General features: G+C 42.5%; 3 protein-coding genes across 3 annotated transcripts in view; all 3 read left to right on the top strand.

Moving 5' to 3' along the window:
- Positions 1-1,288: 1,288 nt before the first annotated feature.
- rpusd1 (RNA pseudouridine synthase domain containing 1) lies at positions 1,289-3,740 on the top strand. Its single transcript, XM_086055852.1, has 6 exons — positions 1,289-1,389; positions 2,017-2,219; positions 2,331-2,454; positions 2,539-2,641; positions 2,901-3,002; positions 3,110-3,740. The coding sequence occupies exons 2-6, from the start codon at positions 2,038-2,040 to the stop codon at positions 3,514-3,516; spliced, it is 918 nt and encodes a 305-aa protein (XP_085911978.1). The 5' UTR covers positions 1,289-1,389; positions 2,017-2,037; the 3' UTR covers positions 3,517-3,740.
- A 135-nt stretch (positions 3,741-3,875) lies between these two features.
- slc25a17 (solute carrier family 25 member 17) lies at positions 3,876-7,554 on the top strand. The gene is made up of 9 exons (XM_086055851.1): positions 3,876-4,184; positions 4,522-4,582; positions 4,674-4,740; positions 5,003-5,154; positions 5,387-5,503; positions 5,587-5,735; positions 6,439-6,534; positions 6,949-7,034; positions 7,234-7,554. The coding sequence occupies exons 1-9, from the start codon at positions 4,128-4,130 to the stop codon at positions 7,385-7,387; spliced, it is 939 nt and encodes a 312-aa protein (XP_085911977.1). The 5' UTR covers positions 3,876-4,127; the 3' UTR covers positions 7,388-7,554.
- Positions 7,555-8,938: 1,384 nt separating this feature from the next.
- Positions 8,939-15,042, top strand: part of znf598 (zinc finger protein 598) — a 7,211-nt gene continuing 1,107 nt past the window's right edge. Inside the window, exons 1-12 of the mRNA XM_086055850.1 lie at positions 8,939-9,365; positions 9,871-9,983; positions 10,107-10,236; positions 10,648-10,859; positions 10,988-11,205; positions 11,284-11,377; positions 11,504-11,691; positions 11,921-11,999; positions 12,078-12,913; positions 13,132-13,297; positions 13,391-13,538; positions 14,351-15,042. The exon at positions 14,351-15,042 is cut by the window's right edge and continues 1,107 nt beyond it. Of these exons, the coding sequence (XP_085911976.1) occupies positions 9,192-9,365; positions 9,871-9,983; positions 10,107-10,236; positions 10,648-10,859; positions 10,988-11,205; positions 11,284-11,377; positions 11,504-11,691; positions 11,921-11,999; positions 12,078-12,913; positions 13,132-13,297; positions 13,391-13,538; positions 14,351-14,731 (2,739 nt within the window). The 5' untranslated portion in view covers positions 8,939-9,191 and the 3' untranslated portion in view covers positions 14,732-15,042. The remainder of the gene's footprint in view (positions 9,366-9,870; positions 9,984-10,106; positions 10,237-10,647; positions 10,860-10,987; positions 11,206-11,283; positions 11,378-11,503; positions 11,692-11,920; positions 12,000-12,077; positions 12,914-13,131; positions 13,298-13,390; positions 13,539-14,350) is intronic.

Below are 15,042 nucleotides of genomic sequence, written 5' to 3'. Positions count from 1 at the left end.
TTTTTTTTTTTTTGTCCAACTCCACTTGAGCAAGTCAAAGTGACCCAGATAACTCAGTGAAATCCAGGAAAACCACCAGAAAAAAAGGTCTTGTTAGGATCTCTCCAAAAGCTGGAATCCGTGGAAAAATGTGAAGACGTATTTGACAAGGATGGTCTTGAACATCAGTAAGGATCTCCTCTCTGTGTCAGAGTCATCTCACTAAAAGATTTGTGCTGTGATTTGCCTCTGGCACCACGTGCACCAATATGTGTGTGTGCGCCTGTGTGTGCCCATTTTACCATCCAGCTTATTGTATTAATTTCCTCTGAGGTGTTGCGCAACATATACGAGTAGACACACACATAGAGAGGGGATACACTTTGGATTATGAAGTGCCGATTGTGAAATAATTCTTGATTGGCATCATATGGTATGAGGAGATTATCTTCTGAAAGATTCAGAACAATGTTGCTAAAAATTGTAACATTAGATCAGTATGGAGAAAAGACAGCATCTTGTGTGAGCATTTTATCTACTGTGCATTGTAATAATAATTATTTGTACTGGGGTTGAAGAGTGTGAAAGAAAAAGCTTTCGCCACATCAGGAGTATCATCCAAGCTGTTGACCGCTGTCAGAGGTGAGTTTGAGGTGAGGGATTATGAATGCGGTAATCAATCGGTGCCTGACAAGGCACACTATTTACTGACACCACACAGATTAAGTACATTCAATAAACGTAATGCCCTTGAAACCAGTGAATGTTTGATATTCACCCATGTGTGGTTGAAGAAGTTAGGTTGAAGCTAAAGTCTTAATTTATTACCTTCGCTGAAGTAATAGTCAGCAGCTACTTTCCATTTTCTATAGTGCTTGTCCTTCCTTGCTAGGGTCAAGGGTGAACTAGAGCCTAGCCTACCTCAATTTTGGCAAGAGGTATACCACGTATTGGTTGCCAATTAGAAATAACCATTTAAACTAATGTTCACATTTTGACCAATGTGGGGTCGTCAATGAAACTGACAAGCATGCTTTTGGAATGTGCATTCGCAAACTCCACACAGGAAAGCTGAGATTCAAACCTGGAGCCTCAGAGCTGTGAGGCAGATACTCAAATCACTAGTACAAGCACAAACAAAAGAAATGTGCATTTGACTGACAAGCTTGTGGTACATTATTATATTGTTTTTTCTTTATAATATTATGACTACAACCACGACAATACATGTTTTGTTAAAATTTAAATTAGAATTGGCAGCACCAATCAAAACTGAGCGTTATTGTTATCATCTCCAGTACTGTAGATGGCGCTCCATGCTTTTGTCACGTTAGAGTTAGAGTCACAAGCGGAAGCAAAATCGTCATCATCACCACCACCACACAACATGACCTGAAGATTTCAAATTTGGTATGTATGAAAAATATTATTTACTTCAGTGTGAGTCCGGGATTAATAACCGCGTGGTGTTAAATCTATTAAACATATTTGGTGTTGGTTTAGCACATGGTGTTAGCTCATACTTGCTACCAATTAATTTTGGTGTCGAATTCATGTCAATGTGTGGCTTTGTTATTTCCATTTGCAGGGTATGTTTTCATTAACTACAGCATTTATTTTTAACCGGTAAACTTTTTTTTCACTGCCGACACTTTGACACAATAGAATAGTAAATACGAGTCTTAATAATGGCATTATTTAGGGATCTATTCCATCTAAGTTTTACAGAAATCAGCTCCCTGCTAATTGAAAGGGAAATTCGCTCAACTCTCAGCTGTGTGGCATGCATACTAACCTACATTGCAGTTATTCTCTTAAAATAGAACAAGTATTTATTCATCCTGCAAGATGGAATGCTACAGCAGAAAAGTGAAAATAGCTTCACACCAACAACAGCAAAAATCCAAAATATTTGATATACAGTCTGTACATATTTACTATTTACAACACAAGGCAAGAAGAATAAGTCACGATGGGGAGTGTGTCAGCTGTACATGAATGAATAAAGTTATTCTAATAAACAGATGTGTTTGCAAGGTGTGTGTTTAGTGATGCCCAATGGAGCCGGCCAGCTTGGAGAGACTTCATGTGCTCTTTCAGAGTGATAATTACATCGTGGTGGACAAGCACTGGGACATCCGCATTGACAGTAAGATGTGGTATGAAAAAAACACGGTGCAGGCCCAACTTCGCCACCGCTTCCCTCATCTGGCAGACCCAAACACCTACTATGGATTCAGGTAGATTATTGCAAATGTAAAAGCAGCCACCTTGTAACACAAAAGAGCTGCAACCAGATTGGAAATGAATGGTTGCTAATGAATATTATCCTCTCCCTTTCTTCACAACAGATTCTGTCACCAGTTGGATTTCTCAACTAGCGGCGCCTTATGTGTGGCACTTAATAAAGCTGCTGCTGGCCAGGCATATCGCTGTTTCAAGGAGCGTACTGTCACCAAGGCATACCTCGCTCTAGTATGTAATCCGTGAAATACCCTTTAACATCACACTTTGTATGGTTGTAATTATGTCTGGTTTTTTTTTTTGGTTTTTTTGCAGGTCCGTGGATTGGTGGAAGAAGAGATACAAACCCTTGATTTTTCCATTGGCAAAAACACTTCAGAGGGCAAAACACACATGATGTGTATTGAGGGAACAGACGGTATGCTTGTAAAATGCATAAATGTAGAAGATGATGACAAAACGAGTTTATCTACATATTTTTGTTTGATACGGTCCTTTACAGTACTAAAAATGACATAGATCAGAATAAGCCTTTATTAGTCCCACACGGGATTTTTTTGTACAACAGTAATGTGGATTCAAGCAGCAAGAGAATGATAACATTTCAGTGGAAATAGAGGAAATACAGTACAGCATACATGTTTTCTCAAAATATTCTCTGGTCTGTCTCTTTTCAGGTTGTGAGAATTCCAAACCATGTCAGACTGCGCTGACAGTGTTGGAGTACGGCTTGTATGAGGGTGAACCCGTCACCAAGGTGCTGCTGCAGCCTTTTACAGGTAAAAAGCAAAGCTGCTTGTTAGCCAGATGACACGTAATGACCTTAATAAAGCCTGGAAAGCACCTGCGAATGGTGCTTTATAAATTATACGTATGTGTGCACTAGGCCGAACCCACCAGTTAAGGGTCCACTGCAGTGCAATAGGGCACCCCATCGTCGGCGACTTCACCTACAGCTCAGGATCTGACGACGGCCCTTTCCGCATGATGCTTCACGCCCACCTGCTCCACATCCCCCTGGACCGTGAACCCATGCTCGTGTGTGCAGGAGACCCCTTTCTTACCTCTGTGGATCCAAAGTGGCTCCCGCAGCGCTCCTTACGACCCCTGAAAGCCACCGTGGACGCCCTGCTAGTACATAGAATGGATGAGCAAAGACAAGTGAAGGAGACGGAGAAAGATCGCTTGAGACAGAAGGAGGAGAAGAAGGCGAACAAAAACAGGAAAGAGGAGAGTGAGGAGCAGACGAAGCAATGTGAAGAGTGGCTCAGAGAATGGTCTGGGGACTCATAGTGTTGTTAACTATTATTAGGTATTCATTTAATTTATTCCAGTTGTTCATTTGGGAAACCATGAGCATGTATTTTCCACACCCAATCCAAATTCCCTCAAGAATAAACAAGACATAAGGTTTTTAATAACCTTTTAGCATGATGATAAAAGAGAAGTTACTGCTTTGCTCACATTATACATAAGCCAAATATCTCTAAAATGGTCACCAATTATTATTTCTCCTCTGAAATGCTAGTGAAATTGTGTGTTTTGTTGTACATACAAATAACATGACATAATTTTAATTAAATAGGGAATAAAAACTGTACTATAAACTTAATTTTATCATGTAAATAAAGCCACATTTTCATTAGTTTTTCGAGCGAGAAAAGCGCTATATAAGTGACATCCCATTTACCATTCCATTCACTGGGCACTACATTACCCAGAATGCCTCTGTACTATACTATACTATACAAGCCACAGGAAGCGGCGGTTCTGTAAACTGCGGAAGATGTCAACACTGCTTTTATTTCAGATTTAGGGCAAAATCGGACTGAGGCGTTAACCGAGTTTTTTTCCCCCCTCCTAACTTTTTGGTTGTGGTAAATTTAGCGGATCATTTGGTCAATATGAGTTTTGAAGTTTTGTCGTATGAGGGTCTGGTGCATGCTGTGTCCGGAGCAATGGTAAGTTAGCTTGAATACGTCCTTCAATATTTCTATAATGTTGGTTAATTTACTGTAGTACCATTGTGGTATTGGTCATGTTGATACAGCCTACTGACAAAATTGTAGCGTACACTTAGAACTGATCAATAGAAACATTACGCAAAACAGTTTAATGGATGGATTAATTTGTACTACTGGTAAGCATAGTAGGTTAGGGAATTAAGTTCTACATCTAAAGAATGACGAATTATTGTTAATGTGAAAATGATTCCACATGTATAGATTTTTAACATTTGTTAGACAATTCTTCCATGAGGGGCGACATGATGCTTTCCATTCCAATAACTTGTTTTAGGGGAGTGTGACAGCCATGACAGTATTCTTCCCTCTGGATACTGCCAGGCTGAGGCTTCAAGGTAAGAAAGTCTTAATTGCATCATTATCTTGTGTATATATTGGATGTTGTTGTGTTTGTATGATAATTTGTACGTTCTGTGTGTGCTGAAGTGGATGAGAAGAGGAGGGCCACGTCAACTCCAGCCATTCTAGCTGAAATAATCAAGGAGGAAGGATTGTAAGTGACTCCATGGAAGTATAACCATCCATCCTTCCAACCATCAATTTTATCGCATTTGTCTTGAAAGTGCAACTATATAATTTTTCACGATACTCTTACTTTTGGTTGTGCTAGTGTACCTGCTAATGTTATGGCCAATATGTATACATATGTTCCAGAACCTTAATGACTTGTGTAATAAGATAATTATGAACCTACTTCACATGCTGCAAATATCCCGTGACAATTGTGCTTGTGTGTTTTGTGCCTATTTCTGCAGACTAGCTCCATACAGGGGTTGGTTCCCTGTCATCTGCAGCCTGTGCTGCTCCAATTTTGTGTACTTCTATTGCTTCCACAGCCTGAAGGCAAGCTGGCTGAAAGGACATCAGTCAGCACCTCGCACTGACTTGCTGGTCGGGATAGCTGCAGGTAACAGGCTTTGTTTTGCAATCAAATCAAATTGGTTCTTTTCTTCAGTCTTTAAGATACATATTACACAAATTGTTGTTGCCTCTGTCGTGCCTTTATTAATCACACTTGAACATTTAAATGCCACTTACCCACAGAAAAAAAACATGTCATTCTTGACTTGATAAGAATTGGGAACTAGGAGAAAATATTCTAATGAAGGGAATATTTCATTTCTTCTTGTTTCCTTCAGGTGTTGTAAATGTACTAGTAACCACTCCACTGTGGGTCATGAACACGCGGCTGAAGCTTCAGGGCTCAAAATTTCACAACACAGATATTCAACCCACTAACTACCGTGGTATTTGGGGTAAACTAAATCCAAACATATCATGTATTGTTATTTATTCTTTATCTTCTGGCTGTGATTGATTTTCACTGATTTTTTGGCAGATGCGTTCGTGCAGATCATCCGTGACGAGGGAGTTGGGGCACTGTGGAACGGCACCTTTCCCTCCCTACTGCTGGTCCTCAACCCTGCCATCCAGTTCATGATTTATGAAGGTCTGAAGAGGCAACTGAGGAAAGGAGTTCCCAGGGAGGTGAGGAAAAAGATTCACTCCAACACAGTTTCCTGCCTCACCACTGTTGTAAAATGATTCCACATGCAATACATTTCTGCTTCTGAGATTGAATGTCTCAATTACAAATGCTCCATAAAAGCAATGTCATGAAATTAGTAAAAGCACAAGCAGACTTCACTTTGAGGATGTACCAAATAAGCCTTGCTAATTCTGCTCACATGATTCTTTTGAGGATTAAGCAGGGGAATGTCGGGAGTGCGTCTGATCAAAACGACTGTAGAGTATGGGAATCCCTTTTAGTCTTACGGCTCAGTCACAGCTTATATGATCAAAGCACAAACTAAGCGTGAGAAATAAAAGAGGTAAGTGCTTATCTCAATGCAAATCTGCATAATCAACTCCACACTTAAGTCACGCAAGTATTTAAAGCATACAGTGGATATAAAAAGTCTTCACACCCCTGTTCAAATACCAGGTTTATGTAATAGAAAAAACAAGACTAAGATAAATCATTTTAAAACTTTTTCCACTACCTATGTAACCGATAACCTGTACAATTCCAATTTTTTTTTCCGGGGGGAGCAGGTATAAAAAAAATAAACAATTGAGATAATGTGGTTGCACAAGTGTGATCACCCTCTTGTAACTGGGGATGTGACTGTTTTCTGAATGTACCGATCGCATATATGTTAACTTAATCTTTTTTTCTGTTTCCCCTCAGCTTGCATCTTTTGAGGTTTTCATGATTGGTGCAGTGGCCAAAGCCGTTGCCACCACTGTGACTTACCCACTGCAAACTATACAGTCAATTCTCAGGGTAGGTGTTTTGCATCACTCCCTGCTTTTTCACACGTAAATAGATGTCTTACAATTACATTTCTCAACTTTTCAATGTGATTTGGCCTCCTTAACAGAGAAAAACAGAGTGCCTAAAAGCCAAAGACAAGTGAATACATATCATATCAAGTTCATTTTGAACTTCGAATTTGAATGAAGTTTGCCATGTGGATGCAGGGTCATAAGATATCAAATCAAGCCTAATATTTAAAGTGTTGCAATATTTAATCACTAGGAAATCTCATCACATTGGTTTCCAATTTATTGTTATTGTTAGGCTCTTACTACATTTTGTTTCCTTTGATCCAGAAGAAAGTCTTTTGAAAGTTAATTTAAACTGTTAAGGTCTTATATTATAGTTACTGATGTTTGCTTTATTTATTTATTTCCGCAGTTCGGTCAGTTCAATAAGTCAACGAGCAAGTCAACACTGCTGTCCAGCCTAATGACAGTCAAGTGTCTGCTTGTCAACAGAGTGAGGTGAGTGCACAATTTACTGTAATCTGAAAATGTCTCATTATAATATACAAAATGTAATTTTTTAAATAACACAATAAATAGATTGCAACCATGCTACGTAGGTCTTGTATAATCATGCATCTGTGGTTTGGTGTGTGTAGAAAGACTTATTGTTTTACAGTAGACATATTTTTTATCTAATCAATGTCCTCTTCCATAGGAAATTTGGCATATTGGGTCTGTTTAAAGGGCTGGAGGCCAAATTGTTGCAGACGGTGCTGACTGCGTCCCTCATGTTCCTTCTCTATGAGAAGATTGCCAGCTGTACCTTCAGAGTCATGGGATTGAGCAGCCACCACAAACGCGCTCGATAGCAAGATGCTTCTCAGCCTTGGACGTCGGCTCACTCACACAGTACTTGTGCACTGATACACTATTGCAACCACCCTGTCATAAATCATATGATCAAGTTACGTTGACCAAAAATAACCCTCATTAAATTGTAAATAAGATCAATAAAGGTACCCTCTCAATAAAACAACGAGTGGTGGCAAGAATTGCCTTTATTTTGACATCTCATACCTTCCTGTGGGGTAGAAGTCTTTACCACAACACACATTGCATGCACAGCAAATGTGACTTCTGTAAAGCTGAAGTTAGAGAAAATGCTGTGTATATGTTGCGGCACATGAAAAAGCTGCTAAGAATTGCAACATTGATAAAGAATTAGGGATTTGAGCGGGGGGATCATTTTCTGGTGTCTGCTGACAAGATGAGAGCACCTTGCTGGAGGGGAGAGAAAGTTAGTGAGGAGTTGGACAGAACCTTTAGTATGGATTTAATCCATTCATCCATCCATTTTCATAATGTCACGTGTGATCTGATTGGGCAATAGGCGGGGTACCCTGCATTGGTAACCAGTAAAGCACAGGCCACAAATACTATTCACTCGCATTCAAACCAATTTCCAGTGTTCCATGAAACTAACATACATGCTTTTAGAATGTGTGAGGAAGCCTAAGTACCTCGAAAAAACGGAAAAGAACCCAAACTGAGGCAGACATGCAGACTACTAATCGACTGTGCTGTCCTCAATTCTTATATATTTTCATTTATTTCACAATGTTTATTATTCTACTTGTAGTACTAGAAGTAGTTTGCATCAATGTAGACCTACACTAGCGCATACTGAGAGCTGTTTCTCTCTTACATCTCTCATGAAACCCATCTATCCATTATCTATACCGCTTATCCGCACAAGGGTCGCAGGGAGTGCTGGAGCCTATCCCAGCCGTCTTTGGGCAGTAGGCGGGGGACACCCTGAATTGGTTGCCAGCCACTCACAATCACACCTAGGGGCAATTTAGAGTGTCCAATTAACCTACCAAGCATATTTTTGGAATGTGGGAGGAAACTGGAGTACCCGGAGAAAACCCACGCAGGCACGGGGAGAACATGCAAACTCCACACAGGGACGCTTCTCATGAAACCAAATAAGGAAATCAAAACCTGAACATTTCTCTGTTTGAGCCATCATGCTGTGTGGATTTAATCCATCCCAAACAAACACATTGCATGGGAAAAAAGGACACAAGGGAGGATATGTATAATTCCTTGGAGAAAATGTATAAAAATGTTGAACATTGAAAAAAAGCCTCGCCCCCCACCCTGGCAGTACAGATACACAGCAGTTGAGTAAATAAAAGTAAGGCAAACCTTTCACACCACTAGTTGTTTCGGTGAATAAATATGTATTTTTTAATTCTATATTTATTTTACAGTTCAATAATATATTTTAAATAATTTACAAAATAAATGGTTACCGTTTTAATAATGTCAGCCATTTATTTTTCTACGGAATTTAATTGAATAAAATGAATCAAATTCACAGCCGTAACGTCATATTTGTTTGACCAGTTGTATAAAAGCAGATTACTCAAACCCGGATGAAGGAGCTCTCCGCATGTTGTCTCCCACGTGGAATAGCGTGTGCAGATTCACACATAATATGATAGCGCAAAGAACTACTACTGTGGGCGAGTAACACTTGATCCACATGACATACAGATCACAAGTAAAGCGTCGCGTGGCACGTCATTCGATTTTTTCAATTACGTAAGCGCTACTCTGTCAGCGGCTGGACCCAATTGGCATTTTCCCCTTCATTTTTACTCGATCATGGATTCCACAAACCCAAAGGAAATGGAAAAGCACTGCGTTCTGTGTTGCCAAGATATCGACATCTTCGCCTTCGGGAAATGCGACCACCCGGTGTGTTATCGCTGCTCCACCAAAATGAGGGTGCTATGCGAGCAGAAGTACTGCGCCGTCTGCCGGGAGGAGCTCGACAAGGTGCGGATTTCGACACTACTGTGGTCCGAGGACGCCGCTTTGCCATGCTAGCTCGGCCGCGAGATCCTACGAGTTAATATTTATAACTCTCCGGTTAATAATAAAGACCAAAAAACTCGCAGTGGGACCACATTCATCACGGCGGAAGAACAACACACAATTTACGCAGAGAACATTCATAAATCAGTCATGTTGTTAGCCTGCTAGCTAGCCACTTGTGGTGTGTTATGGGCGACACCACCAACCAAACTAGCTTCTTTTTTTGATAGAGCGACTGACAATGACAGCCCAATCTCTGCTTTTGTAAATTTATTGTATGCATAAGCAGTGCTCGGTTTCTAACCAAACATACCTGGCTGGTTTATGGATAATCAACCTGTCACTCCGTTCTTACCGGACTTTAAGCCCTGGCTGGACAAAATCATAGCAAAGCGGACGGTTTAGAAAACAGTTGCCACAATGTCATTTAAAATTTCCCAACTTACCTCAGTGTTGTTGTTCTCAGGTGGTGTTTGTGAAGTCTGCGGAGGTGTTTTCTTCTCTGCCACATCAGCAGTTCCCCTGTGACAAGAAGAATGATATCTATTTTGGCGATGAGAAGATCTTTGCTCAGTACAGGTAAGTTTTGTTCTTTTAGACAGCTAATGATGTTTACTGCCTATGCGGCTTCTTTTCGAAGCGAAGGGGTATGGTGCTTTTTTTCCCCCCCATCAAACATTATTCCTATATATGTTTGCCCAGGCACCTGCTATTGGCACAATGTCCCTGCTGTGCTGACGCTAAGGTCTTCTCCAAGTTTGTGGAGCTGGAGCAGCATATGAGGAAGCAGCACGAGCTTTTCTGTTGCAAGCTCTGCACAAAGCATCTGAAGGTAGTGTGATTTGTGACCCTTGCTAGCGGATTGTGAGGAGGTGCTGTTTTAAAACACTGGAATCAAATATAAAACAAATAACTGAAAGCTTTAGGTTGCATTTTACAATTTGATTACTGTGACTTAATTGGCAGACAGTATTAAACATCGCAGTTTTATTTAGAATATTTACATTTTGTTTTTATAACAGACCTAGTTCAGACCTCAACATTGGTCTTTTCTTTTTTGAGGGGATGTCTAAACAGGGCAAGCAGGACTGCTTGCAGAGTTGAGTAAAGAGCCACCTCTTTGGAGTTTATTGGCTCCAATGATCATTTTCCCCCCTCCTGCTCTTCAGTACAGGAGGTTCTTTGCTAATTGTATATCTTAAAAATACACTGCTAATGAATCAACTCTAAACATTCCCTCCAGATCTTTTCCCATGAGCGGAAGTGGTACAACCGCAAAGAACTCGCACGCCATCGAGCGCACGGAGACCCAGATGACACCAGTCACAAGGGACACCCGCTCTGTAAATTCTGCGATGACCGCTATCTCGACAACGACGAGCTGCTCAAACACTTGAGAAAAGACCACTACTTCTGCCACTTCTGTGACGCTGACGGCTCTCAAGAATATTATAGGTGTGATGGCACACTGGCCACCTGGCCATCAAGTGTGCATATTTATAATTACTTGTTGGTTTTGTGACAAAAAAAAATCCCGCAAGTGCTTGTATTAAACTGTGTCGTCCAATATGTTGTGTTAACAGTGATTACCAGTACTTGAGTGAGCACTTCAGAGAACGTCACTACCTGTGTGAGGAGGGCCTATGTGCCTCAGAGCAGTTCACCCATGCATTCCGCACCGAGATTGACTACAAGGCGCACAAAGCTTCGGCGCACAGCAAGAGCCGTGCCGAGGCCCGCCAAAACCGCCACATCGACCTGCAGTTCAACTTGGCTCCAAGACAACAGAGGAGAAATGAAGGTTTGACTCTGCATTATTGCCATGCAACGGGTCGGTAGGTTGTGTGTGAAGTCAAATTGGAGTGTTTGTTTCTTTCAGGCATGGTGACCGGGGAAGATTTTGAGGAAGCTCGTCACCAACGAGGAGGAAGGGCAAGACTTCAGTTGGGACAGAAGAGCTGGCGGTACTCTCGGTGAGTCTTAACTTGGCGGGAGGATTGTCGCACTGTGTTGCACAAGCGACCTGGAGTGTATTTGCCCGCCAAATTCCATTCATGTTTTTTTTTTTTTTTTTTTTTTTGTCACATGCTTGTCTACAGTGAGGAAGAGGACAAAGAGGTGGCAGCAGCTATGCGGGCGTCGATGGCAATTCATCGACAAGACGATCGAATGGCCGCGCCGGAGAGGAGCGCTCCCAAATATTATAGGGAGGAGAGGACCGAGAGAACCGAATCAGAAGAGCCGAGTACCAGGACCGGGCCAGTCAAACCAACAAGCAAACCTCCAGGTGAACAACATAATCTTCTTTATTTACGGACATGGTAGAACCGGTACTTTTTAATTATTTTTATTGTAGTTAATCCACTTGAAAGTTGATGTAATACTGCCAGTGGCTCTATTTTGAAAATTCTTTAATCTGTCCTTCGAAATGTTATATGAATAGGCATAGAGAGTTGCTGTTGATACTGATCATCATCAGCAGCAGCTGTAATGCTTTTGTTGTAACCTTTCTACAGTAAGGACAATGAGGAGTTTAAATCCAATGGAGGAGGAAGATGACTTCCCAGCATTGGGAGCTGCTGCACCACCTGCCATGTAATATAACACAACACAGCATAAACCTCACCCCCACAAATTGATATGGGTTCAAATGTTTTGGTGTTGTGTGTGCAGTGTGAAATCCTCGTCACCGGTGGTTCCCCCAGCTCCCAGGACTCTTAAGGAAGATGACTTCCCCAGCCTGTCAGATGTTAATGTCGCTGCCCCCATGACACCATCTTATCCTGTCCAACCCAAGAAGACGTCTTCTTTCCAAGAGGAGGATTTCCCCGCTCTCGTGTCCAAAATCCGGCCCCTCAAATCTGGATCGGGCAAGAACTCTGCGTGGTCCACTCACACTGCCCCGCCACAGCCAAAGGCTCAACCCCCTCCTTCCTCCAGGCCTCCCCCTCCACTCTCCTCAGCAACCCCCGGCCCCCAACTCCTGACCTCCTCAAGCTCCTCATCATCAAGGAGAAAAAAGAAAGTTGGGGAGAACTTAAAAGTTGCTCCCATGCACTCCCCTCCTTCCTCCGATGACGAGAGTGGCGGAATGACGCAACAGCAGTTCCGCTCGGTGCCCACCATGCTGGACATATCATCTCTGCTTACAGTTAAAGGAAGTGACAGCAAACCTTTAAGCGCAAATAGCAACCCACCCGCCACGACCCCTAGCGCTGACCTCCCTACCACGAAAGCCAGCAAAAAGAAAAAACAAAAGAACACGGCTTCTCCTTCTAATTCTTCAGCATCAGGCACGCCGGCCCAAAAGGAGAATGTTCCTGAAAAAACTCGGACCAAGTCCTCCAGCGGCGTGGCGGTGACGGCACCGAGCCGATTGGTTAACGGCTTCAACGAGAAACCAGCCATTAGTAAGGAGACAGTCGCGGCACCGCCACAACCCAGCACAGATGCACTTGCAGAACAAGAGGAAGACTTCCCCGCCCTCACGACGAAGAAACCACCTCCAGGTGTGTATATATAGCATATTTGTACACCCTCAAATGTTTAAAATTTATACTGCCCCCCCAAAAATACCCATCATGGGAAATAAAGTAACTATACAAAAATAGTGTAATGTGTCCCCCCCCCCCCCCCCCCCATTTCATCATCTATCAGTTGGGAGTTTAAATCTTAAAAGACATTGTGTTTGATTGCTGATAGTAACACTAAACATTGTGTCACGCAGGCTTCAAGAGTTCTTTCCCAACCAAGTCATCAACTCCTGCTCCTTCCTCCTCAATGCCCCCACCTCCACCTGGCCTGGGACTCTCGGCCACTAAGCCCCCTCCAGGCTTCACTGGGATCCCCCTCAACAGTAACGTGGTGGAGACCCCTCCTTTGGCAGTAAACCTGTAAGGCCACCCTCTCCCGCTGCACGTTTTAAGCATCATCACGTCTTTTTTTTTGTAGGGGCCTTACCGTACTGTTTTATATCCCTCTGACAGCCTCCCGAAATCATCAAACAGGGATTACCTGGTTCCAGAGGACTTCCATCAAAGAAACCTGGAGCTGATCCAGTCCATCAGGAAGTACCTCCATGATGATGAGTCCAAGTTCAATCAATTCAAGAACTATTCGGCACAATTCAGACAGGTACTCAAAACGCATGAATATATAAAGATAATAGATCGCTGGCAACTCCAAAACCACCACTTTTCAGGAAACCAAGCAAACTGTATTTTTCTTGAGCCATTAACATTGCATTGCCAGAGAGAGTATGCTGTTGTCAACATGTCATTTGTAAAAATAACACACCTACGCAGCCGATAGATTTATGAACAAATTGGGACATAGGAGGTTTGGAGTTTACTGGAAACGGCCACCTTATTGCTAAAAAGGAAAATGATGCATGTGCACTCTAAGGTAATGGGTATAATTTGGTTGACATTAGTAACAAATGAAGAAATGAACATTTTTATGGAGGCAACTGCGTCCTCGACATTTCGTCACACTTGCCTCTTCATTGTCATCAAACTTAAGGGTGAGTACACGTTTGATATAATTTTTGTATTATTTTGAATTGCGGTAAACTTGTATACTTTTATGACTGTTTAGAATGTTCCAAAGTGATGTCTCTCGTCATTACATTATTTTTTTTTTAATCATTTTACTTAAGAATTAGACCTGAGTGATATAGCCTCAGGATTTTTTCCCACAAAAGTCTGGTTTCTGATTTTTACCTGTTTTGATTGATTTTAAATGTCAATGAGCTCCTCCAGCTCTCGCACATGCTTTTCTCTTAGAGTTGTACAGGTGAAGCAAAACAACCTTAGGTCAAAAATGTAAGTCGGAGCAGCAGTTTTTCCGAATGTATTGTGATGACCTTCACTCTAATCCAATTGATTCCATCTGTTTGACTTGTTTGCTTTAACCGCGCATCTCCTGACGTTCTGCATTGTTTCCAGGGTGTCCTATCCGCAGCCCAGTATCACTGCAGCTGCAAGGACTTGCTGGGCGACGACTTCAACCGCATCTTCAACGAGCTGCTAGTGCTGCTGCCGGACACCGTCAAGCAGCAGGAGCTGCTGACGGCGCACGGAGACTGCAAGGCTCTGGAGAAACAAACAGGAGGCGGAGGAGGAAGGAAAAGCAGGAACAAGAAAAACGCATGGCAGACGCTTAGCGCGCCGGCTAACACCAACGCCGCCGCCGAGCTGTCCTGCCAGGTGTGCCCCACGTGCAGGCAGGTGCTAGCCCCGAAGGATTTCAACTCCCACAAAACGCTGCACATGCGGGAGAACGACGAGTTCCCTTCCTTGCAGTCCATTAGTCGAATTATCAGCTAGCCCCGCGGGGACGTGAAGTACCCCATGATGACTCCCGTCGACAGCTGCCAGCATGGAAGACGGCAGCGGTGGGTCACTGCTCACAACGTGGTTCCCGATGAACATTACATTCAAACACGTAACAGTTAAAATGTCGTCTCAAGTCGCGTTCCAACGGGGACGTTGGCAGCGTGCAACCACAGCTGTTGGCTCATTTCAATAGGAGGGAAGATGCAACCTGATGAGTGACTTGAAGAATCCATTGCTCCTGAAAGGCCCCTCCCCTTTAATTACACTTTTTGCCTTTTTTGGTAACATGATAGTTGATCAAA

This window comes from Filicampus tigris, chromosome 16 (assembly GCF_054856515.1).
Source record: "Filicampus tigris isolate MCC_2025a chromosome 16, RoL_Ftig_1.0, whole genome shotgun sequence".
NCBI classification, from domain to species: Eukaryota; Metazoa; Chordata; class Actinopteri; order Syngnathiformes; family Syngnathidae; genus Filicampus; species Filicampus tigris.
Note: the sequence above shows the minus strand (reverse complement) of the source record. Positions and strands in the feature narration are given on the sequence as shown.